This window comes from Nycticebus coucang, chromosome 17 (genome assembly GCF_027406575.1).
Source record: "Nycticebus coucang isolate mNycCou1 chromosome 17, mNycCou1.pri, whole genome shotgun sequence".
NCBI lineage: Eukaryota > Metazoa > Chordata > Mammalia > Primates > Lorisidae > Nycticebus > Nycticebus coucang.
In genome coordinates this window covers 2407681-2434983 of record NC_069796.1, presented here as the reverse complement: position 1 = coordinate 2434983, position 27303 = coordinate 2407681, and the positions used below count along the sequence as shown (strand labels likewise).

The window sequence follows — 27303 nt, the reverse complement described above, 5'->3', positions numbered from 1 at the left end:
TAGTTGGTTGAACCTGACCCAGCCATGATCTCTCCAGTTTGACATTTTTGCACCCGGAGCCCCCTTTTTTTGTGATATCTCTGTTTCCTATCCCCAAGCTCACATTTGAATCCAGAGGTGAGATAATCAGGAGGAAAAAACTACCAGATATGCAATAATATGAGCTCATAAACACCAATACAGTATGGTTAAAACAGAGGAGTTTATATGTCTTGTATGCAGATTAGAGAGAGAGAAATATGGTAAATATTTGATTAATAAGCAGAAAAAAGAGTTTTCAAATAGGATGGCGTAGCAAGAACAGAGGCGAATAGGTAGGGCTGCACAGGCCAGAGAAAGGAAAGTGATGAAGAAAGTCAGATATGTTAGTAGCTTAATTACTACGTGCGGCATGCTGAACAATCTGTCAGGAAAAGAAAAATCTCATAGGTAAATTGAGTAACTCACAGTAGTTTAATTAATATTTTTGGCTATGCCTTCATTATATCTATGCAAAATTGAATAATGTAGGTATACATGAGGCTACAGATAAAATTTTGGCAGTAAGATTTTCAAAGTATAGGTGATAAACATGGGAATTGACCCAAAAACTCATTTGCTACTTTTCCAATCATTAAAGGTTTGCATTTGTATCTTTGAGGGCAGTCTATTTCCGGTTCTAACAGCTGATAACAGGAATGAAGTGCTAGTGCTATTATTATTTGGTTCTTCTTAGAGATAAAGATGTAAACAATAAACAGTGAACAAGTATTGAATAATACATGCAAAATTGTCATTTCTTTGCAAGGAAAGAATAATTTGTAAAACTATTATTGCCTAATGTATAGTTTGTAAAATTTATAATTGCCTATAGCAGAAATGGCTAGTATTAATTTGACACGTGTAATAAAAAATTTAGAATATGAGAATGTCTGATTGTTGGCTTAGCTTTTGAAAGTATGCTTTTTTTTTTTTTTTTTTGTAGAGACAGAGTCTCACTGTACCGCCCTTGGGTAGAGTGCTGTGGCGTCACACGGCTCACAGCAACCTCTAACTCTTGGGCTTACGCGATTCTTTTGCCTCAGCCTCCCAAGCAGCTGGGACTACAGGCATCCGCTTTTTTTGTTGCAGTTTGGCCGGGGCTGGGCCTGAACCCGCCACCCTTGGCATATGGGGCCGGCGCCCTACTCACTGAGCCACAGGCACCGCCCGAAAGTATGCTTTTTTTAAAAGTCATACTGAAAACTAGTCATGGTGTATTTGGAATTTGCTTTTCTTTGATTTTCCCTACCTTTCTAGCATTAAGAAGTATCATATCACTTTGTGTCTGTGAGTGGGTGTGGGCCTATTTTGAAAGTGTTTTCAAAATTCTGCTTTGAAGTTTTAAGATGTTTAAAAAAGATCATTGGTGATCTTAAATGATTGAACTATATTTAGAAATCTTTCTCATTTTGAAATGACATTAAACTCACATTGTTTTTATGCTATTTCTAATAAATTATGTTTACATTAAATTTTGAAAGTTAGTGAAGATATGTTGAAGATATTTATACATATATACCCTGTTTCCCCGAAAATAAGACACCCCCTGAAAATAAGACCTAGCACGTCTTTGGGAGCACACCTTAAAATAAGACACTGTCTTATTTTCAGGGAAACAGGGTATATACATTTTTTAATTAGTAGACATGGTTTTCTTTCTTGTCACTAATTCCTTAAGCCCCTGTATGCTTTCCATTACTTTCCCAAGCACACAGAAAATTGGTTCATATATGTTCATCAAACAGTGGTTCCTCTGTGGAGCTGTTCTATATATTATTATTCCATATATTATGGAGAAAGGGTTTCATATATTATTTCTTTTTACTTTGAAGACTCATCAACATTTAGGGACTTTAGCCATTCTATACCTAACTTAGCAATGAAAATAATTAGCTTAGTTCTATTATAGTAAGCTAAAAAATGACATGCTTAACACACTCTAGATGTGACTAAATCTGTGAACATTGTACCGAGAGATCACCTGATCATGTCCGATACTTACAACATAACTTTTTTTTTCCATTCTTGAGTTATCTTCATTTCTTTGTTGACTGGGAACCCAGAGCACCTCAAACACCAAGTACAGATGTGTAGACATCACAGGTTTCATTAAGGGCTTAATCACATTATGTTTAGAAAAAAAATTTTCAACTTTTAGTATCATCACGTATCAAAGTTTTTAAACAGATAAGACCAACGTGTTAACTAAACGTAATTTCAAATTTATGTATGCCTATCTTTCAAGAAGAATGTTACATTTCATTCATATATCTGCTTTTTAAAAAAGTCCATATACAATTCATACACATTTTCTACTCACTTCAATTCAATAACGAACTAATCTTGGATCACAAACTTTATTAGGAGCTAAGACTCAAACCCAACCTATCTGACTATAGAACCAGAGTCTTATTATGATACAATTTTTGGGAAGAGTTTTCTTTTCCTTTTTGTTTACAGAGGTAATCAAGTTACAGACAGTATAGTTTAATACTCAAAATGCATACCATCAGATGCATCTTTAAGGAGGACATGATCTTGTTTTGCTCTAAAATATGAGGTATTAGTCATCTAACATTGCCAATTTCTGGGCCAGGTATAAATAGCAGGTCTGAGGTATAAGTTAAAGAAATATTTTTCTTTAAATATTTTGGGGGCAATCTTGCCTTTTCCTTCGGTTGTATTTGTTTAGTATTTTTATTTTGATACTAAAGGAGTGTTCCTATAACAGCAGGGAGTCTACGTCCACAAGTCCTCAACAAGCTATAGGGTTTTTTAGACCTTTGAGACAAGTTCCCCTTGATTGTATAATGTTTTCAGACAACAATTATTTGTTATCTCTGCTTTTTTTGTTGTTGTTGTTAGAAGCAGGGTCTATCTTTGCAGTACAAGATGGTCTATGAGTAGCTAGGACTACAGACATGGGCCTCCACACCTGGCTGATTTTTAAAAAGATAAAAATTAGAGACAGGTGCTGAGAAGGTGGTTCTCACTATGTTGCCCAGGCTGGTCTTAAACTCCTGGCCTCGAGGGATCCTTCTGTCTCCCCCCAAGACACTGAGTCCTTGCTTGAAGTTTATACAAACTGACCTGTAATAGGCGTATCCCAACTCGACTTGCTTCTCAGCCCGTGACACATTCTAAAACTAAGACTTGCCACATGGCACTTTCTAACAGAGTTAACAATCACATTTAGAATAAATTTTAGTTGTCCGCTGATATTTGTTGCTGGAAAAATCCTACAGAGAAAACACAGTCACCCTGATGTTGGGTCAGCTGTGTTTGACATTTCACTAGTGATAATGGCGTTCAGCAAATTAACTCTCTGAGACTGTGCCCTTGCTATTTTAAGTAATGGCTGATGATAAAAGGAAGTTCTAGCTGAAAATTCAGTTAAAAGTTTCTGTATCGAGTTGATTTTTATCAGTTGAACAGTCTAAACCAAAATTTCAGTTTTTAGCCAATGTTACCTAAAAAAATTGTTTTTATGACTAAGATTTTTAGTCTCCTTGAAAGTGAAACCTATTTTCAGATTCTTTCAGTTATCTTTAACATGAGAACAGTGGCTGAATTTAGGTGCTTTCTTATTTAATGAGGTTTCAAAAGTGGCATTAGCGTCACAAAATGCCAGTTAAAGACCCAGGAAGGGTCCCTTGTTCTTTTAAGTCATGTGTAGAAAACAGCCACCTCCTTGATTATCTCCTGATCACTTGACCACATATTAGGAAAAATTTTGTTTAAACTGTTATTAAACAAAATTAAATTCATGCCAACGATCTTCTGAGCAAAAGCTTATCTATTCTTCTTGCTGATAAAAGTGTAGTTTCAGTTCAACATATGCACAAAAGATTTAAAAATTGCTTCTCAGCCTTTTGGCTAAGATCAAGGGTAGCAAAAAGATTTAACGCTATCAGCAACATTTAGCTAATTATTTTCAAACACCAGCTTTATTTTGTTTTACATATTTACTGTGTGAGCAACAACTAAACTTAGCAATTCCGCAGTTTTTCGTATTTCATTGCATCTGTAATTTAAACAATGTTTTCAACCTGCTGGAAGAGGGAGAAGGATTAGCACTGAACATTTTCTTACTGTATCCAAAAGTAGGAAGCACTTGGGTCTCGGAATTATTCACTCCCAGTCATATTGTCAGTCTTTCCTGCACCCTACCTCAGGAATCTTATCTCTGATAATTTCCCATGAATAGATGTAATCCCCCCAAAGAAACTAAAGATATGGTTCTATGTAAGAAAAGAAAATATACTGGAGTCATTCAAGGCTTCCTCTCTGTCCTTTTTTTTTTTAAATTTTACTTCTTTTTTTTTATATTTTAGGTTTTTTTTGTTTGTTTGTTTGTTTCTTTTGTAGAGACAGAGTCTCACTTTATGGCCCTTGGTAGAGTGCCGTGGCCTCACACAGCTCACAGCAACCTCCAACTCCAGGGCTTAAGCGATTCTCCTGCCTCAGCCTCCCAAGTAGCTGGGACTACAGGCGCCCGCCACAACACCCGGCTATTTTTTGGTTGCAGTTCGGCCGGGGCTGGGTTTGAACCCGCCATCCTTGGTATATGGGGCCGGCACCTTACCTACTGAGCCACAGGTGCCGCCCCCTCTTTGTCCTTTTTTCAGTTTAAAAGAGCAGATTCTACACTAGCAATTGTTCTCAGCTTCACCTCAAGAACTTTTTGGGGGTGTTTATCAAAATATCGGTTACTTTATGTAAGTTGGTACCTTTTATTATTTTGAATATCACTTTTACTATTTTTTACTGTTCCTTTTAATAAATTGCTGCTGCACCTATAATATAACTTTGGAAGAACTCCTAATAATGATCATCTGCACTTAATAATTATTTTTCTCATTAAGCATTGTGTTCTCCCAAGAGCTACACAACCTGATGTCTTATAAAACTTTGCTGAACTCGCATAGCTTTCTTGTTTTTATCATTTTTCTCCAAGAGTGAATGAAATAAAGACATTTAACTATACTCGGAAATTTAAAAGACATGTTTTAAAGTATTTTTGCCACTGACTTTCTATACCACTAAAAGGTGCTGTGATTGGAATGGCCCTCTTGCTATTAATTGACAAGTTGACAAGCATAGAAGGGTCACCTTTCTGGACCGAGTAAAAGGGATTTCTCACTTTGGGATGTTCAGGCTGGAGAAACTTCTAACCCGTCCACTTCCAGCTACCAAACATGCCACTCATCACGAGTGCCTATCTTCAGATCCATCTATTGCAACCCATTTAAATTACATTCAAGGAGTGACAGCACCATCCCCTTTGATGATTCAACCACATCCGTGCAGTCTCTCTATGTCAAAGCCAGGTTTGCTGTTTTTCACAGGAAATGAGAAATTTTTGTTGAAATGCAGGTGTCAGGCTAAGTTAAATGTCCCTACAAGAATAAATGGTAGTTAATGAGCAGCACAAAGTGTCTGTGTTTTGCCACTTTTATTGCTAGTTGTTAACTTTTGTGAAGAATCACTGTGTGCTTACCATAAAGAATGTTCCTCTTCTGTAATTCATAAGCCCTACAGTTAATGAACTCAACTATATTTCTTTCCTTATCTAACCTACAATTTGTTAAAAAAAAAAATTGCCATTGTGTCTAGTAGTATAATATTTCTAACAATTTTTGGGCTTCATTTGCAGGGAATTTTTTTTTACAAGTTTTTGTATATAAAATTCCAATCCATAGGAACCTGATATTCAGCATATTTGAGAAAAAAATCAGAAAAATATTATTTTTTCAGAGAGCCAGTGGCCATATCTCTTGTGTATAAAATCTGATCAAAGTTTTCAATCACTTGCTTTCCTGGTTAGATCACACATGAACCTAGAAACTATTTAGAGCATACGAAAGTTAAGGGAGAGAAGAGAAAAAGAAAAGACACTGCTGAGTTAGTGTCCGTCCCTCCTTGCTCATCATCCTTACACGTGTAAGGCTGGGTTGGAGAATTGCTCTTTTGATGGAGTCAAGGGATAGGCCAGATTTTGTGCTTCATAGTAAAATTTGCCAATTATGACGATTAAACAGTAGCACTAGAAGAAAAATAAGTCTGTCATACATTACTGGCATAATGATGAAATAATGGCCTTGGTTTTATTGCTTTGCTAATACAAACTAGACATAAGAGCTCTCCCGTAAACGGCATCCAGCTCCAGCCACCAGCGGAGCTCTCAGGCGGCTTCTTGCTGGTCATGTTTGGCAGCCTGAGGATCAAACAACTTCAGATTTTGCAAGGCCTGGTGCATAATTTGTTTAAATTCTCTCAACAATTAACTCCTGGGATATTTCCTTGTATAAATAACCATATCCAAAGATGTCTTCTGAACACAGTTCGTAAGAGTTCTGACTCCCCTCTGATTATTCTGCTCTATCCCCCTTCCCTCAATTTAATGGTTGCTGCTGTTAAGTCCTTTGAACTTACAGACTTGTGTGAAAAGGTGATACTGTACTTGCTGCTGGTGTGGCTTCAATTTATAGCCTCATCTTTCATTAGTTGGGGTACAGAAATTTTGAGAGGTCCTAGTCACTAGACTCTCGTTTAGATGACAAGCCATGGTGGGGTCACCTTCCTGTCCACCTTGGCTGGGAGGTGGCTATTTCAGGACTCGATTCACCTCTTTCAGTGCCTTCATAAAAGAAGAAACATAAAGTAACACACAGACACTTTGGAACCATTCCACCAAAAGCAACACCCTTGTTAGATGTACAACAAAACTTCAAAATTGTTGCAGATAGCAGCTCTATCTTGTGCTTTCAGCATTTATTTTTGTGAGACAGGGTCTCGTTCTGAGATGGAGGATAGATGGCAGTGGCCTCATCATAGCTCAATGGGACCTCAAACCTCTGGGCTCTAACAATCCTCCCACCTTAGCCTCCCATGCAGCTGGGACAGTGAGTGTGCACCACAACCCCCAGCTGAGTTTTCTACTTTTTGGTAGAGGGCAGGTCTCTCTACGTTGCTCACATCTGTTTTGGACTCCTGACCCCAAGCTGTCTTCTTGCCTGGTGTCCCAGACTGCCAGGATGACATGTGGGAGTCACTGAGCCCAGAAGGTTCTTTTCATGTCCCACGGAGGGTCCCCAGATTCCCAGCCAGCTGTTTTCACGTTTTTCTCCTCCATCTAACTACTTACCACGTGGATAGACCTCAGGTTTATGTGACATTTCACATATGTTATTGATACGTCTGTTAGGTATGAGATAGACTAAGCTTCCACACAAAAAAGGAAACCTCAAATACAGTCGCCAAAATGTTGGAGGTTTCTTTCTTTCTTTCTCACATAAGATCACATGTTCCACTCTTGTCCCATGTACAAAAACTAATGGGCATGACCCAGTCCAGCCGTACTTGGGTTCAGAAACTTCCAAATACTCTAGTGGAGTATCCATGTGCCCAATAAAACTTAGACGGTTTTAATAATAGAAGGAAGAAATAAAGAAAGGGAATCGAAGAACAAGTCAATAATCCTGCCATACACAGCCCAATGTTCTATACATTCATTTTTTCCTCTGATGTATCCATATTAACTCCTGGACTCTTGAGCTTGGCAGAAAACTTTCATACACATTTAGAGCAATTGTTTTAATTCTTCTTCAAATTATTATAATAATACACATTATGTAGATGTGTGCATAGGTTTATTGGGGAGTTCAATCTTTTTAACAACATTTACTATGGTATAATTTAAAATAATTTCACACACTTTCAATCCATCTTAAGTAGCCAGTATTTAAAGAAAATATATGACTACAAAAAACTGAACCCACCAGAGTCAGTGGTTAGGCAAAGTCTGATGTTCGCAACTGTATTTCATTTAATAAACTCATTTTTCTATTTTTCTATATACTCTGAAAATTGAAGTATTTGTATCACTGTACAAAGGACATATGTGTTTTCTCCATTTACAAAATCATTAAGAAACTCCACAAATGATTTTTTAAGACAATTCGTTTTCTATAGAAAAGGCTTAACTCACGTGTTTAGTTACCACCAGATGATTAAAGATTCGTAGTTTTCTAATGTATATTTCATCGTCTGTCACTTTGTAAATGACGTCACCAGTTCTTGGATATTCGTCCTTGATGTAAAACTTCGCTTGCATTTCCAATATAGGAAGAACATACTTCGATTCTTAGACGCAGAGAGAGATGTCTCGGTGGTGAAGAGCAGCTTCAAGCCTGGCGACGTCATCCACTACGTGCTGGACAGACGCCGGACACTGAACATCTCTCACAACCTGCACAGCCTCCTGCCCGAGGTCTCACCCATGAAAAACCGCAGGTTCAAGACCTGCGCGGTTGTTGGGAACTCGGGCATTCTTCTCGACAGCGAATGTGGAAAGGAGATCGACAGTCACAATTTTGTAATAAGGTGAGCTTCGTTTCTGTTGCTAGAGATTGAAATATCTTCCAAGATGTTTTACTTAGGGGTAGAGAATGGACAGAAATGCTTTAAAGTTAAATATTACGTTTATATTAAGTACATTAACCGTTCAAACAAATAGTTGTCTATGATATTCTTTTCTGTGTGGTATTAAAATTGGCATTTCCCCTGGGATAGAAAATTATAATTATTTTGTCACTGAAAGAAAAGTGGTCTCCTCGTAACAATGGGATTCACGACATCTTTATTGGGGGTGGGAGGGGACGAATGGCCATTTTATTACATTTTATATTCACACAGAAAATACTTTTCGTATTTATTAATTTTGCGTGACCTACTTTGTTATATAAGGATTATGAACATTACTGCTGTCCCTTGCTATAGTAGGTGTGAATTAATTTTACTTTGTTCTTGATAGTTACTTAGCACATTCTAAGAGTATTGTTTAGCAAGTTTATATTCGCTATCTTGGGCCAAATCTCCTTCATTATTCGTTAAATGGTGGCATGAGTGTATGTTAGTGTGCTTCGTTTTTGTTTATGTTCTCACATAATTGAACATGCCTGTTTGGTTTGCATTTATGGTGAAAAGACAGCTGATAAATTATGGGTCTGATAAACTTTTATCAACTACAAAAAGAAAACTCAGAGCAGCGCCTATGGCTCAAAGGAGTAGGGCGCCGGCCCCGTATATCGCAGGTGGTGGGTTCAAACCCAGCCCCGGCCAAAAACTGCAAAAAAAAAAAAAGAAAGGAAAGAAAGAAAACTCAGCAGTAGAAAAGGAATTGTGATTCCATCATTGATCTTATTAGTTTTAATTCTTCATTAGCTTAATGAAGAATTGTGGGGGCTTTTTTAGTTCCTTTCAACAATTTGCTGAATGATTGAAGCATGAGTACTGAAATATGAAGTAGTACAATTTAAAAGATAAACAGGAAGGCGGGGAGCAGAGGCTCACGCCCCTAATCCCAACACTCTGGGAGGCAGAAGCAGGAGAACACTTTGAGCTCGGGAATTCAAGACCAGCCTGACCAAGGGTAAGATCTCATCTCCACTCAAGCCAGGGGCTGTGGCAGGAGCCTGGAGTCCCAGCTACTCAGGAGGCTGAGCCAGGGAGATTGCTTAAACCCAGGAGTTTGAGGTTTTGAGTTTGGTTGACAGCCCAGCTCTCTAGTCTGGTGACAGAGTAAGACTCTGTCTCAAAAAAAGAAAAAAAAAAAAAAAAAGATAGGAAAGTATGCTGAGTTGACAAGTTGAGAAATACTTGAAACCTAAAATCCCTTGAAGGTAGGGTGGAATGCATTCTTTTTGAAATAGGTCTTAAAAATAAAGATGATTCATTATACAGGTATTCATTATAATTAGGCAAATAACTTTTTATAAAACAGTAATAGCCATGAAAAATAACCCTCGAACAATACCAGCTGAGCACAATCCATAAATAAAGAAGGTCCCTGGGAACCCAGCACCTCACGACCTGCTTTCTCAACTGGGTGGGGGGATCAGAGGTTGATTCATCATCAATTGAGCGTATAGACATCTGAATTTTAAAACTGATCGAACTCGGAGAAAAGCCTTGTAAACATGTGGATAAACAAAGAACATTGTGAACAGATAGGAGGCAAATATATTTGATGAGGAAATGCAATGAAATAAAGACCTTCAACTCCCAGGTCCCTGAGAAGGGCAGCGTAGGCTCTGGAATTTCTGAAATGGTTCCGGTCACAGGGCAGGTAAATGAGGAAGTAAGATTTCAAGGCCTGACCCAAATCATTGCAAGGTAAAGAAACTTATGTTAAAAGTGACTAATACTGGAGGAAACAGGTCCCAGCGTGAGCGACTTCTTGTTCTGGAGCCTGTCTGAGCATGAGAGTCAGAAGGGCCTCTGACTGAATCGAGGAGGCCGTGCGTGTGGGCAGCGACAGGCCTGGTGACTGCAGCGTTCTGACTCGGTGTCAGCTCATTGACCCTGCGGCTTGCCCTCTGCTCTGGCTTTGCTCCCCTAACTCCTACTGACGTTCTGACACCTGGTCCTTCGCGTTATTCCAGTGCTCACACTGCTGAGCCCTGATCCCACACTGTCGTCTGTCTTAGGAGCTGTGTTCATCTTCTTTGGTTTTACAGCCTATGCTTTTCACTTCTCCCACATGTCCTGTCTAACACTGTCTATCTGGAACTTTCTCTCCCTTATCTGTAATTCACATTGGCCAGCCTGTTGGTTTTCAGATTCCTGGGCCCCAGACCACCTGTGAATGAGATTTTGATTTGACAAAGTCACACTGAGCATGTCCCTTGTTCTGAAATTAAAGATCTTTTCCCCTTCACTGGCTAAGCAGCCTCAGTAAGGCCCTTGCCTGCAGTGTTGCTTCACGGTTCTGTGACAGAGTTTGGGCACTCAAGCTCACACCTGAGCCCCTCCTGGCGTTTCTCCTGCCGCGGATCTAGGCTCCGGGAACTTGGATAATGCCTGCAGCTTCTTCCTTCTTGTTGTGGTCTAGCCACCCAGTTTCATGCTTATACTCTAGACTTAAAACCCGATAACCTGCCTTAGATTACTATCCTCTCACTTCAACCTTGGAATGTGTTTTGATCATTCCTATGGCAACCCAACTCCAATGATGTCCAGTAAACCAGCTCACCTGTTTTTACTCTGTAGTCTGTGGTGCCTCAGTCCTTAATTTACCATTCTGATACCTGTCCGGCAGATTGGAGGTCTGTTGAGGGGTTTGGGGCTACGATCGTCAATCAGCTCAGGTGTAAGGTGTGAGCGGTGCAGGGGGAGGAGCCGCTGTGGCACCTCGGCAGGTGGAGACCTCATCAAGGGCACAGCTGCCTTTGGACCTGGAGGTGTGTTTACTGGCACTTCCTGAGAGCACCATCCACACAGGCGTACATTAAAAGGTAGGGAGTTCTTTTGCCTGGACAGCTAACAACATTAAGTAGCGTGGGAAAAAGACCTTGAAAACTTTGAGAAAAATTTTGAAATTGTTGACCAGTTAGCATCTTTTCTTTCTGGTAGTTTTCAGGTGACTGCTATTTTCTGAAAAAGAAAGGTCTTAGATGAACTAAAATGAGAATTATTGTGTAAGAATATGTGCCGCAGAAAACGCTGATAATCTCAATTCAACGCATGTTTATTTTAGGGTTTTTAATACAAAAGGACTTCTACAATTCAATCAGAGGTTTCAACTAGTTTTGCTGGACTTTGGACTGCACATACATGGTCATGAATATATGTGTATATCCCTAGGTACACACCCATTTACAGGTGTAAATAGGTGGGTATGAATATCATCGTGTATTTTTCACATGCACACTAAATACAAATCCTACTACCTACTAGAGCCAACTACTGTTGCTGACATTCCTACTTGAGTGCTGCCTGCGTACATAACCCAAAATTTAGATTGGAGTAAGAAGCTGTGTCGAAAAAGGCTTGTGTTTAGGGAGGCACCACTGAGTTCACTGTACTGTAGAAATTCAGGGAACCCAGATATCTCAGATAACTGTGTTTAATATTATTGGATTCGTATATACATCCACAGGCACACACAAATATCTTTCTTTATTTTTCGTGATTAACATGCATAAGAAAAATTACATGTTATCACACAAGGAGGTGGTCTCCTTTCTCTCCTTAGCCTCATACCATTAGTTCATCAGCAGTGGCTGTAGACGTTGCCTTTGGGATAGATCCTGAACCTCATGATTCCTCCTGCTGCTGCTGCCACCTGGTCTAGACCAGTGTCACGTCCTGCTGGGAACCCTACAGTAGTTTCTTAACTGGTGACCCAGCCGCACTCTCACTCCCTTCCTCCAAAGCTGCAGTCTTTCGCCATCCCCCAGCAACTTCTCACCACACTGTGCACAAAACACCATCAACTTGCCAGTGACCCCAAATCAGGAGATCTGGAACTTTGAGGACAATGTCCTGGCTCGCCATTTTCTCTGAAACCCTCTTTCTTGCCCACCTCTGAGTGGGTTTTTCCCTCATCTGGGGGAAGCATTGGGCTCTACCTTCTATAGTATATCCTCTGTAAAGTCTTCCTTGACTGTCAAAACACCCCTGCCACCACCGTCGCCAGCTGTCACCATCTCCTCGCTCTTTGTTTTTGCAACACAACTTTATTTCTTTCTTGTCTATCTTCCCAACTAGAACACAAGAGGGAAACCGTGTGTGCATTCTTCCATTTGTGGTCTCAGTTGCTAGGAAATGTCTGACTTTTCTATATTCTATAAATATGAGCTACCGGCGGCAGCCAGCAAGTAAGAAGGGGAGGAAAGAAGGGGCGGCCAGACGGCTCAGTCCTCCCGCACTGTCCCATCATCTAACGCTGTGCGTCTAGCCTTGCCCTCACAACGTCCACTTATCTGAGATGAGAGGCCCGTCACATCCTCTCTGTTAGAACCAGGGCCCATCCACTCAGCATTGTCTCTAAAACCGTAGGTGGCCGAGTCTTAGAGAAGGAGGCAAACCCTTGCTGTAGTAAATGAGGAAACTGTCTTACTCTGTCTTACAGAGTAATGGATTCTAGATTCGGTAACTGCATCTGCATCTTAACCACTTGGTTAATCTCACCAAGTAAAACACGAGGCTCTCTGCTCCACCAGTCTCTTTGTTCACATTAGTATTTTTTTTTTTTTTTAACTTACAGTATTTTAGTGTGTAACGCGGAATTTGTAGAATGTGCCTTATGGAACAATTTGTAAAACATTAGCTTTACATAAACTCAGGGCTTTCCTACCTAAAAATATATTGAAGGGTAGAGGCTACCGGGCATGTGAACACCTAGAATTTTTTTGTAACTAGTTTTTGTTCTAACCTACCATCATCTCTACTATATTATTCCTTTAAAGACATTCCATTTTTAAAGATGACAATAAAATGGAGAAGAAATCTATTGAGTTCTGTAAATTCAAAATTTTATGAGCTTAACTTTCAAGAAGAGTTTATAAAGCTTTCTCTACAAATTTGCCATATAAAAATTAGATATTTTGAGCTAAAGAATGTCGTAACTAGGGCTTGAGCAATTGTAAATGGTAGAATACGCTCAGGACTAGAACTCCAGGACTCTCATTATATTTTACATGTTTTGATTCTTTTAAATACCTTTTAAATATTATTTAATAAGAACTAAATAGTGACTGATCCTGCAGTTTATAACTATAGTATTGACTTACCAAGTTATTTCCCAAGAAGTAAGTTATTGACTTACCAAGAAGTAAGTAATTATTACTGTAATTGTTTTATTTTTCCCACATTGTTATTGTTTTCAAAAAAAAAAAAATAGAGGAAGTTGGAATGTTCCAGGTTAGTGTATGTACCAGAGTTTAGCTCAAGATCTTCTGATTTTCCAAGAAAAATATTGGATTTTATAAGAAAAATGTAGAAAGTGTCTATTTTTTTTAAACAAAGCATGCAGAGAAATTATCTTTTCGTTTGTGTTTCATTTTATCACAGTTGTTATGGATTTGCATGGTGATCATTTATTGTGTTCTACAGTAATTAATAGTGGACATTCCTGGGCGCTTTCTCAATACGTCAGTACTTGGGGACTAAAACGTGTGTGTCTTTACTACAGGAAGCAATAGAAGGACACTGACACTTGGTTATTAATGAATTGTTGAAAGTTGTGGGCAAAGATCAATTCATATTTAAGAACTACCATTCCAAATGGGAAAAAAAATGAGTAAAAGTCATGCTTGTGAGTAAAAACTTTATAGCTTCTGTAATGCATGTGAATAAAAACCATCACTTCTTGCCAAGAGGCATGTGACTCCATTTCCCTCATTTTATTAATTAGGACACTCCTAAGAAAATATCCTTCAAACTAGTGAGCCAGAAAATGAGCTGCCGTGTCTGGCAACATTAATAATGAACAAAATTCGCCTGGTGCCAAAATTAGCTACAAGTTAGATCTGTTCAAAAGGCTCCTTAATAGAAATGTGAAACTTAAAATCAAGGAATTGTGCCCAGCCTAGTAAGGAGGGCGGAGGAAAACAGCTCAGGTCATCTGTTTTTCCTAAAAGACTAAGTTGACTTTACCTCAAAGATGCCAACGTGTAATTGACTGGTAGAAGATATAATAAAAAGTAATTTATATAGGGTATTTGAGACAACAATCTAAGATTAGGTGGCAATACATTAATAATAAAAGATTTCTTTTTTTTTTTTTTGAGACAGAGTCTCACTATGTCACCCTCTGTAGAGTGCTGTACCGTCACAGCTCACAGCAACCTCAAACTCTTGGGCTTAAGTGATTCTCTTACCTCAGCCTCCCAAGTAGCTGGGACTGCAGGTGCCCACCACAACACCTGGCTTTTTTTGTTGTTGTTGTTGTTAAACCCGCCAGCCCGGGTACATGTGGCCAGTACCCTAATCACTGAGCTATGGGCTCCAAACCAGAAGAGATTTCTTTGGATTCATGTCTGAGTATTCATCCTGTAGACAGTTTTATTATTTTTTATGGTACTATCCTTCCCCTTTTTATGATATATCCCAGGGTGCCAAAAATGTATTCATATTTTAAGAGATGTTATCTATGTACTATTTTTTGAACTTGAATTGAATTAAGGTAGCAATGTGTAGAATGATGTTTACCCCAAAGAGAACATTAAACAAATTATCCTAGTGTCACCATGTGACAGGAAGGGCAGTCAAAGAAAATGGTGGCAGCACAGTTGTCATCGTTTGAGTGCAAGACCCTTTTGAGGGGTCGTTGGCATTGGAGAACATTGTGCCAATATGACAATGGAGGTGTGAGCATGGGGCCCTTAAAGGCTGTGGTGTTGCACAGAACACCAGCTGCACTGGTGGCACTTCAGGAAGAAATTGGATCGGCGTGCACAGGGACATTTGGTCAACTTTGCTGAAGCCCTAGTTTGCTGCAATAGGAAGTATCTGGACACAACGGTGACCACTCTCAGCGCCTCTTGTAATTGTATAAGTCCTTTGTGACGTGTATTCATTTATTTTTATCGGTCTATTTTGAGTATTACAATTTTAATGCAGTTTCTTTTTCCTTTCTTAAAATGTGTATACATTTTTTGGCACCCTCTGTATATTTTTATTTTCAAGATCTTATTGTGCCACCTCTTAACCGTCTTAGATTTTTAACAACCTTTGTAAAAACAATATTAAAAATTGTTGATTATCAACAAATAAACCACTTCACTGTGAACAAAAGATCTTTGATGACATGTCATGAGTCCGGATGTCCACCTTTCCTCCTGTCCTTGGTCCTTCTCCTGGAATCTGGCTCATCACTGCCTGGAGGAGCCTCCTTTCCCCAATGCGTGTGGTCACTTGTTATTTCACATGTAAACCCTCCCCTCTAGAAGCTCCAGAAAGATTTTTGCCTTAAAATTCAATCAAACCTAATTCTTTCTTGAAATAATGTTCTATCCATGCTAAACTGGTTAACATTATTCAAGATGTTATTAATAACTTTTAGAGTATCTCAAACCTCTCTCCTTCCTGTGGGTGTGTTTTGTGTGTATCTGAAAAGCTATAGATCTGGATGGCTTGTTGCTCATTCTATAGATAGCCTGTGTTTCAAATTTATTTATTTTTTCTCTCTTTTCCTATTAGATAACAATTTTGTGGAGGGAGAGTTAAATTATACCTGGTCTGCCCACCTGGGGTAGTAACTAATGCTGTGACACATTAAGAATTAGGTTCACCCAGATATTAGCTCAAGTGGCTCTCTAAGAACTAAATCTTATTTTTAGAAAATATCTTTATTCAACATAAATTAGGTTTTGAACTTGACCTCCTTCTTTTTTTTGAAAGGACTTTAGAGAAATAATAGGCTGTCTTCTTTACCAATGCACAGAATACATTATAATGTTCAAATGGGAGTCTCCTGCTGCCAATAGTTGTCCTGGGAAAGGAGGCAGGAGGCATCTGAGCAGCACTGCTGTCCCCTGTAGTATAGTTTTGGAGAATGTTATTTTTAATATCACATGCAACATAGTTCATAATAAGCCTGTGAAACGTGACAGTGTTATACATTTGCACATGTGTACACAGACACATTGTCATGCAGTTTCTTTACTACAGAGATTACTCTCTCAGAGGCTATTTGTACCATTAGTTAATTAATTAATTACCTTAAATAATGATTTCCATGGAATATTACACAGAGAGGACCCTGATCAATATCATTACACGATGCTTAAAGTAAAAAACAAAACAAACATAATGATAAGAACATAAAGTGTATTGATTCCCTAATGAGTGACTCTATGTTCAGCTGATTTGTAAAATCTAAATCTCATGTCCATAGATACCTGAATAACTGAAAAAGAAGCCTAAGAGTAAAATGTGTCTTTCCTAACATAAAAGTCTAAAACTGTAATTCAAGGAACAGTATTAAATGCACTATGATCTATTTTTTTACATGTGCAACCCTCAGAATACCTAATACAGGGTTCCTTGGTAAGCAAATGCCATATTGCAAAGAAGAAAGCCTGCCTAAGGTGGGAAGTAAGTGAAATCAATCATCAGCTCAGGTTAAAAATATTTCACATCTGGGCAGCGCCTGTGGCTCAAAGGAGTAGGGGGTTGGCCCCATATACCAGAGGTGGCAGTTTCAAACTCAGACCTGGCCAAAAACTGCAAAAAAAAAAAAAAAAAAAAAAATTCACTTCTTGTCCTGCAGTTCTCTCTGATAAGGAGGGTAACACGGATGACAAAGTACTTGAGATATTAATGATTTTGTCATATAGCTAAAGAGGGGCGAGGTTTTGACTAATTTAAGTGGTCTTTGGTGTGTCAGTCAGGTCCATCTCCCACCCGCATGAGAAGGAAAGCAGAGGGGAGTGTTAGAGGATGTGGCATTCAGTCCTGCGCTTGAGACCTGTGTCTTCAAGGACTGGAGGAAATTGAGTGCCCTGGATTCTCAGTCTATAGCTGCAAGAAACTGGGGTTTCCTGTGAGATTCCTCGTCACTGGGGTAGGCCCAGACCATGATCAGCACAAAATACTGGTTACATATATAATTCAACCTCCAATAGTCTTTTTTTTTCTTTGGGATAATTTATTTCATTCTTCTGTGAAGTTCTGTCGCTTTGGTATTGTTAAACAAAAAAGAAGTATAGTTGTAAGGCTTCTTGCTTTATTAACGAATAAAAGGAAAATTCCACATATCCTTTGACTAATGCTGCTCATCTGACATCAATAGTAATGGTGTGTAGATGGAAAATAAAATGAAATATTTTGAAATTGTAAAACACTGAAATAGTCCTTGGTGCCGGTACATATAACGTTAGGGTATTGAGGCGCCTCTGGAAATGGTTTCCTAAAATTCATCTTCCACCCAGTTTCCATGTTAAATAACATTCTATAAACTCAAAAGCATTGATTTCATATTATTCTTGTAAACACATACAAAATGTTAGTAGTTAAATGTTAAATTGTTTTATCAAAGACCCTAATAATGGATTGTATTACTTTATTCATATAAAATCTTAACGAGTGCCAACCATGGGCCACTCAAGAGCAGTGCCCAGTTACAGAAATAAACACCGACAGTCCTTCCTAAATAGCCACCTGTGCTGTGGGGGGGGTACACAAAGTCTCTGAGGATACTCAGAAAATTTAAAATATTTATCTATGGTCAGATCTATCATTTCAAATAATACAGATAAATTTATAGAAAGTTTGAGAAAATTCAAGACTGAATGAAGCTATTCAAACTCAGAATTTTACCTGAAGTCTTTGCTATATTACAGGATCTCTCTAAGAAGATTAGTCATCTTTAAATATCACACACAATACATTTTAAGAAGATACTATGGATTAATTTAAAGTATGAAGTGTCTTGAACTGCCTGACAGTCTTCTGTACCCCAACCAGAACACAACAAATGGCTACATGCCTTGAAGAATTAGCTGAAGGGCTGACAGATCATTGCCTTTAAAAGGTGGTGAACAACATTCAACTGACTCCACAGCTCAGGCTGGATCTATCGTAGCTGCACAGCTGCACCTACAGGTGGAGCAGGTTTAAACTTTACACAATTTATGGGAAAGTCAAAATGCTACTGTATCAAGCCTACTATACCTTAAAAAATCTTTTTAAATATCGCATAGCCTGTGGCTCAGTGAGTAGGGCACCGGCCCCATATGCCGAGGGTGGCGGGTTCAGACCCAGCCCCGGAATAGCCGGGCGTTGTGGCAGGCACCTGTAGTCCCAGCTGCTTGGGAGGCTGAGGCAAGAGAATCGCGTAAGCCCAAGAGTTAGAGGTTGCTGTGAGCCATGTGACACCACAGCACTCCACCCGAGGGCGGTACAGTGAGACTCTGTCTCTACAAAAAAAAAAAAAAAAAGGCTAATCATAACACTAGAAACTTCATTAAGTTAAATAAAAGCTGGAAAGCATGAGAGAAATTGTCCAATTGATACTATTTCCTAAATTTTATTTTTGGATTATCTGATGTGCTAAGTACCATAGATACAGAGATTGAGAAACAGATATATACATAGATAAAAATAGATGATAAAGATGACAGAGAAAGAGACTCGGGGGAAGAGAGAGAGAAAGACGGAGAAGGGAGGGAGAAAGAGAGAAAAATATATAAATAAAATCAACCGTGTGCTGCACAGGAAAACCATCTCTCCGTATAGATTCTAAGAGCCCCATCAGAGCCTCTGTCATGTAGGTTTTATGGGATGAAGTTCTTTGCCTTTCCATATTTAGTTTTTTAATTTGGAAACTAGATTATTTGTACCCGTTGTATTTCTCTACTTATAATTTACCTATTCACAGATGGCGGACAGTGATAGAACTGCCCCTACAAAATCCTTGCCTCAAGTTTACCCCACTGTGTGTACCTTCTTTATCTAAAGGTGTCTTGTAAATTTTCAATAATTTAAAGTTTGAAAGACTGCTTACCCTCTATATATCAACATAGGTAAAAGAAAACAGGTTTAGAAAGGAATCTTCATGCGATCTGTTTAAAGTACCATTTGAATCCTTTCTTGAGTCACCTTTGTACTTTGTGTAGTGAAACTGTCCTAATGATGTGTCTTATATTAAATAATGTATTTGTTTAGTGATGAAAAATTTTTGGAATTTTGCAGAACAATCTTTAAAGTGCCTTCAATTCTTTCTGTAGTTATTTAAATTCTTTCTGTAGTTAGAAAAATTTTTGGAATTTTGCAGAACAATCTTTAAAGTGCCTTTAATTCTTTCTGTAGTTATTTAAATTTTATTTAAATAAAATTTTTGTAGTTATTTTTAAATGTATTTCTTAGTGATGAAAAATTTTTGGAATTTTGCAGAACAATCTTTAAAGTGCCTTTAATTCTTTCTGTAGTTATTTAAATTTTTTGGATAATCTACTCCTGTGTGTATTTACAAAAAACGTATATTCAATATTTCTACTATCTGAACTCAAGAATTTCACAAGCTAAAAAACAGAGAATATTTCTATAAAACTATTCATACACTCCCTATTAATGATGCTGAGAGATGGTAGAGAATGAATTTTCATTTCATTTTCCCTGTTCGCTTCCTAACCACCTTAGTTGGAAAGGTGGTAGGAATCCTTCCCACCCTCTGGCTGGGCTGTGGGCACTGTCCAGGGCACTTCAGTGCTGGTTTCCCACAGAGGAGAAACCTCATCTCTCTGTGATGAGTCAGTTTGGTCCCACATGGTCCTGGGGGATGTATGGTGGACTCCAGGGGAGTGATCACTACTCCTTGCAATTAGCCACAGATACTTTATGACCACCAAATGCTTCTCCGTGCCTTAATTGAACAGAGAAACTGGAAATCGTGAGTCTGATTTGAGAGATTCCGAAATCAACTAAGAGCCCAGAACACATTCTGGGGTCAGTTCTGGCGACTGGTCAGAGGTTGAATTTCATTTTGTTTATTTACTCCTGTTTCTACTTCCCTCTCTCTGCCTGCTCCCTATCTTCCCTCTAACCTAACCCCCCCTTTTTTTAATTTACTCCTTTTTCATTTCTTAACCAACATCCTGCCCTGCCCTGCAGGTATTCCTTTCCTTGGGGCCTTCCCAGCTAATTGCCTCTTGGTGCACACCTTCTCTTAAAAAATAAGAGCAATGTGTGATCAATTAAAAGCCATCTCCATACATGCATATTTTTGAAAGTAAAACTTGCCATTCAGCGTGGTCCAGGACGACCCACAGTGGGCTTAGCGGGCACTTGTCTCAGAACCGTGCAGGGCCTGCCAAGGTGGAAGGTGCAGTTGACAAAGTGCCCGGCTGGTGCCCAGGTGCATAGAGGTGTGAGGCTCACTGGACTGCACCAGAGGCAACAGGGGGCCCACCAGGTCTGATTCATTACCCTGGATCTTTAGGGTCTAGCACCAACATTGACAGATTTAACCCAAATCTTTGGAGTCTAACCACAAGATAGACACATTTAGCCTGTATCTTTAGGATCCAGCACCAAGATTGACACAGTGGGTACAAAGTTGCCCTTATCTTAGACTGGAAGCATAATTCCCTTAGTTCACTTACACAGGACGGTGACTTCAGAAAGTAACAATGCAGTGCCTATTTCAAAATAATTAGAAGAAAAGATTTTGAATGTTATGACAAAGATCCGATAAACGTTTAAAGGACTCAGTACGGTAATCACCCTGGTTTGATCATTATACAATGTGTGTGTATGCATTGAACTACCACCCTGTATCCCATAAATACGTATAGTTGTCACGTGTCAATTATACATAAAAATAGTTCATAAACAAATATTTTAAAGAATATATTTACCAAGAAAAATGGACACATGAAGATATATAATATTTATTTATTGAATTAATTAATGTGGAGTTTGAGGAAAGTCTGGTTTTATTCATGTGTCTGTTGTCTTAGAATTTATACCACACTGACATCCAAAATTTATACATATTGATACTGGAATTTCATCTTCGGTGGGTTCTTGGTGTCTGTGATAAAGAATGACTCCGTGGACCACAGATCAGTGGTAAGACAGGATTATTTACAGAAAAGAATACAAAAACACCAAAAGTCCCAAGTCCAGAGAGAAAAATGGGCTCTCTCTCTCTGTCTCTGTCTCTGTCTAGCTGTCTCGGGTTCTTTCTCTAGGGCTACATATAGTCACATGGGGTCCCCTGTAGTTACATTCAGCATGTCTGGGACCCTTTGTATTTACATTTAGCAGGGCTTGGTAGTTACATTTAGCATGTCTGGGACCCTCTGCTGTTACATTTAGGTGTCTGGGACCCTCTGTGGTTACATTTAGTGTGTCTGGGACCCTCTGTAGTTAGATTTAGGGTGTCTGGGACCCTCAGTAGTTAGATTTAGGTGTCTGGGACCTTCTGTGGTTACATTTAGCATGTCTTGTGTCTGAGACGTGTCTGGGTTGTGTCTGGGTTGTGAATGAATGGCTACAGTCCCTTTCATTCCCAGGCCTAGGAAACTTACATGAAATGGACCAGGCCTAGGAAATGGGGGGTTCCCTGCCTAAGTGTAAGGGGAGGGAAACCTAAGGTGCTGGTGTCTCCCCAGCAGTTGTCTGGCCTCTCTGGCTACTGGAGCCTCCTGTGGAGCCCCCTGCCCACCTTCCAGCCTGTTGGTTCCTCTGCCCACCAAGGCGGAGGCAGCAGGTCCGCCCCTCAGCTCCCCTGAGCTGAGTTGATATGTGTCCTATATCAATATGAGAAGTCCTTTATAAATAAAGATACTTTAAACCCTTAGAAGAAAATACAGAAGTATAGAGACTAGAATAGTGAAATGTCCTGGAGATGGGAGTTCAAAAAACCTAGGTTGTTAACCGTTACTACAAATGTAATAGCAAACAAACATCATTATTTCTACTATACAGTGGGTTCAATAATAACAGGCCTATTTGAATGTCATAGTGTTTCTATAAGTCATCAGATGGAATATGTATGGTAAAGGAAAGCAGAACGCGTTAAAGCTAAACTAATAATGAGTGATGCTAAATCATCTCTTGTTTGAGATCATTATTGCATTTATTTTCTAACAGCCATGGCTAAAACAGAAATTCATTGATTAGAAATACAAATTGTCACCGTCTGATACAAACAAGGGCAAACTTTTCTCAAATTTATATAATTGACCCCAAATAATTAAATGAAACTAAACTGAATAAAATATTTGAGAGTGTGACATGCAGAGACACAGACCAGCTGCGCAGGTTAGGTAGGAATGTCCGTAAAATCTGAGTATGTAAAATTAGATATAAATGCAGTGAATAAACATGTGCCTCCAGGAAACTGAAGAAATGTGGTGAAGATGTATTACTTTAGGATGATCTACATTCTGAAAGGAGGGATGATGTGTTACCCAAAAGGAAAAAGATAGGGGGATTGACTTTCCTTGACTGGTACAATGCATTTTTATAACTCAATCAATTTTTTATTCACCACTGGTGGGTAATTTATGGCAAACTTTAAATCATACCCCTGACCTTCTAAGAATGCTAGCTCTTTTATAACAAAATAAACTCTTCACTGGGAGATAAAAAAATGCCTTTTATTTTGTATAGGTTCACAAAGAATTGAACTTGTTAATTCTTTATCCTTCCACTCTCCCAGATAACATGTTTTCCTTTCTTCAAATAGCAAATAGCCAAGTTTAAGACAGAGAGCCAGGAACTGGGCATGAGTATTATTTTTTTTTTTTAAATTGGTCTTAACTTAAACAAATACTTGACATTTTAGGAACGGTCATACTTTTATGTAATATTTCCCACAAATATTTTCTACTTTGCTTAATATTTTCTTCATATTTTTCATATGAAATTTTTATTATTTTTATTAAATAAATTTGTGATTTATCTGTTAATTTTTATCATAAAATTCATGCTTTATGTGAATTCAGAATTAGATTTCATTATGATTACTTATTATTTTTAAATTTAGCTTCAAACTACAAGTGAAATATGGGTTGTGATGTGAAGGACAGCCCTTTCTGTTCTACTTGTGACGCCGCTCATGTGAAAGGATTTTATCTACGAGAGTTAATACAGGGTCCAATGTGCCTCGGTGAGGAGATAGGTTAATTTTGAGAGGAGTGTGTAAAACCACTGTGTAGAGGCATGGCCAAGTCCAATTTGAAGCTTAGAATTATTTTGAGGTAACAGATTGGGTGCAGGGGGACAAAGGTGGTAATATTGAAAATAGAGATATTGGGAGGAGGCATGCTGGACGCACAGGGGAGGGCCAGCGCTGAGCCCAGGAAGGTGGCCAGGGCAGGAGTCCTGGAACTGACACCACCTTGGATGTGCAACGGCAGGGATTGGGAGCAAAGCACTTGTAAAGGGCAATACACTCCGATGACAGAAAATTCATAAACAATCTTGAAGAATACAAACCGGCCTCCATTAGTTCCTCTGCGGTAGCCATGCTCAGTTTGACAAAATCCATTTTGCCACAGAAGAGGGTGTTGGGGCGACTTCCTCAAGTACCCGGGAAGTTGGTGAAGGAAGCCATGAAAGAGCTCCTGGACTCCAGCCCAATGTTACCTTTTACAATTGGGAGTGAAGTTGGGGTGAAATGTTGTATGAAGTGGAATGTTTCTGCTGAATGTTTACTCTAACTCACAAAGACCAGGGAGAAATGTTCTTAACTAGGAGACGTTTTGAAGTTGACGATTCCGGGGAAGACAGTAGAGGAAACCCCGTTACGCAATCTGAGGTCCTAACTGCCACTCTTCAGAGCAGAAGCTAACAGAGCAAAACAATAACTTTTAAAAAATCAAAGAAAGAAAAACCAAAGCCTGCCCAGCTGAAGTTTATAATGTTGAACAACTTCTCCAGCATGGGCCCCATTGACCGGAGGGAAAGAATTTCTTTCTTTCATCATGTTACTCAGTGTGCTTCAAAAATATCTCAAAATCTTTTCAAAATAGACAACTGAGCCTATGACCTTTTCTCTCAAGGGAGCTAAAACCTTAATCAAATGATATAAAAATTTAAATCAGATGTTCAAGTCTTAACTCTTTCATTTAATGTACATATAATCTTAATTATTTTATTAACTTTGCAAAGACCCTATTTTTTCTTATGTAATATGAAGAATAATCCTTATTTCCTTTTTGTGTGTGTGTGTTTGTAGAAATAAAATGAGATGATATGTGTGAACATGTCTATAACATAGCCCAAATTAGTCCGTAAATGCAACTCTTCTGATAGTTTAGGGCTGATTTATTTGTAGTGTGAAAATAATATCTGTGAATATTTACAGTTAAATGGCCATTGTTTAGTAGGAAGCACTCTCCCATGAAGGAGAGTTGAATAATAGTCATTTGGAAGTTGACAGACCTGGGTACTACTTCTGGCAGCAGAGCAGAACATACTGTGACCTTGAACAAGAACGTACAACACTTAGGGTTGTCAGTGTTTTGATCCGACCTGCCAAGTGAGGTGGTTGGAGTAGATGGGCTCACAAACTCCTCTCTGGCTCTGAAACACTGGTGATAGGATTTTCCTTTGATCCAACAGACACCTTTGGGATAAGTCTTGTTCGCTTCCATCATAATTTGAATTTTTTTCTTTTGAGTGTTGTGTTTTATGAATTTATTTCCTCCTCGTCAGTAAACTGCAGAGATGACACTTTCCGCTTAACACTGTATCCTCTAACCTGGCGTTTGCTTTGGTGCTGAATGATTGCCCTTCCTCCCGTATTCCCAAGCAAGTGTAAAACTTAAAATCAGGAGAGGACTACAGCTGCTCACCAAAGAAAAACAAATCTACTAGTGAATCACAGGCTTGATGGTCAATGTGGTGAAGTCAAGGCTTTGGGAAGTCACAGGACGTACCAAATACACTCAGAAGAACCACTGATCTAGTGTCACTAACAGGGAAGTTGTTTATACACCAGCACCATTCATTTTAGTTTGGGGGAAAGACTCTGACCTTTTCCTGGGAGAAAAAAACCTCGTACTTCTCGTATCTACTTCACTGGGTAACCACCAGATTTCCAGAATGGCAGAATGCTATCTTTAAGTATTATTTGGCTTCTGCCATTATGGGAAACTTTTAAAAAACATTAGTAGTGAGTATGATAGCAAGTGTTAACAGTGATCATCTTATCTTTTAGAGGGGCTTGTAAGTGCTTTATTTCTGAAAATTAACTTACCTTCTGTTACTTATGTGTGAGCGTGCACTTGAGCGTGTGTGTGTGTGTGTGTATGTGTGTGTGTGGTGTTCCCCTTTGCAGTGAGTACTGGTACTGTTTTTACATTGGCAATAAAAAATAATTTTAATTTAACATTATTTCAAATTCTGAAGCATAGACACAGGAAGGGGGGCCACTATCCTGGGAGTTAGGAGAATTAGGTCTATATTCTGGCTCTACCACTACCAGAGTGATAAAGAGCATTCTTTTTTTAAACACATAAACATTCAAGTTGTGGCATTTGTAACCTGAAGTTTTAAATATTCTCTTATACGTGGCAAGTGTTTTTTGTTGTTATTGTTACTTTGGTTTTATTTTTGTAAGGAAGAATATGTATTTGTGACACTCAAAATCTTTCAGGCTTGAATAGCTTAGATATATATAGTATCTGGTACAAGGAAATAACTAATAGCTAATATATTTCGTGAATTATATAAATGATCAGACTGAAGGCAACCGCCATGGAGCTAAAGCATGATGACTTTATAAAGCACTGAAGGAACATTTTCTACTGTGTCCTAATTATTTTTTGACTATTGCTCTATCCTTTGCATAGATGAATGGCTTCTAAATATAATTTTAAAGAACTAAAAATATTTTTATTTGAAACATTGCTATGGAAGTAGTGGTTCCCTGTTGTCATGTTAATTTGAAAAGATTTTCATTCATTCACAAAGTTAACAAGCAGCCACAGTGTTGAGCCCTGCATGGCTTCCGTGGGTAGGAGGAATCTGAAGAAATTACACACTCTATTTTTTTTTTTTTTGTAGTTTATAGTTTGATGGAGGTGACAGAAATGCAGAGAGGAAAAACAAAATGATACAGTGACAGTAAAAACAGGGCAAGGAATAAAACACCGCTGGCAGAGAGACTGAAGGATTTGTTATAAACAGAATAAAACCGAGTTTTAAAATGGTCCTGTTAGAGGAGTCAGAACCGTGCCCTGTCCAGGGATGCTCTGTGTTGTATGAACCTTCTTGTTTTAACTCTTCAGGCACGTCATTTTATCTAAGTACTACGTGCAAACACTTTTCATGATTTTTAGAGAAATGAGAGCATTATTAAGATCATTAATAATAATCCCACTTACTTTTTAACGTGTTTTACAGACCTTGCCCTTACTTTAGTTTCTAATATTCCCCAGACAAGATCTTACACACCTCATTTAAAAAAGTACTATTGATATTTGGAATACCTAATTTAACTCATTTCCTCTTAAAACTATTTCTGATTCACTTGTTAATAATCTGGTAAGAACACTCTTAAATCTTTGTCCAATTTTATTTACCATAAGACTTTTAAGTGTTTCTCAGTATTTTATGTGATGTTTGATATGAAGCATAATGCTATATTGGTTAAGGGAGAACTTAGAGTTTCATTTCTACAAAACACAATCGAAACTGTTGAGTTTCATTTGAACAAGGGTAGGGGCCATCTGATAATTAAAGAAGGCCAACCACTGTTGTTTGTTTTATGCCACTTATCTCTACGAGCCAGTGCTTTTTATGAATAAGTTAAATTTTAAAAAATCAGCATGAAAAACACGTATCTTACCAACTTGCTTTGAACGATGATAGCTCTGCTTACAGAAAACAGTCGTCGAAAACACGACATCAGAGCAACAGATCATAATCTTGTTTTAATAGAAGTAATTTCAGCTTAAAAGGATGCCTCCCCCCAAAAAAAATATTGGTTATTTTAGTTAGCACAGCATCTGAAACAGTTAAAATGCAATTTTCAGG

The 27303-nt window shown here is 38.5% G+C and overlaps 1 protein-coding gene across 2 annotated transcripts in view; it reads left to right on the top strand.

Moving 5' to 3' along the window:
• The window catches only part of ST8SIA4 (ST8 alpha-N-acetyl-neuraminide alpha-2,8-sialyltransferase 4), a 155101-nt gene that overhangs the window by 9046 nt on the left and 118752 nt on the right, over positions 1–27303 (top strand). For both annotated transcript variants that reach the window (XM_053567140.1, XM_053567138.1), the window contains exon 3: positions 8149–8406. In XM_053567140.1, coding sequence (XP_053423115.1) covers positions 8149–8406 — 258 coding nt within the window. The remainder of the gene's footprint in view (positions 1–8148; positions 8407–27303) is intronic.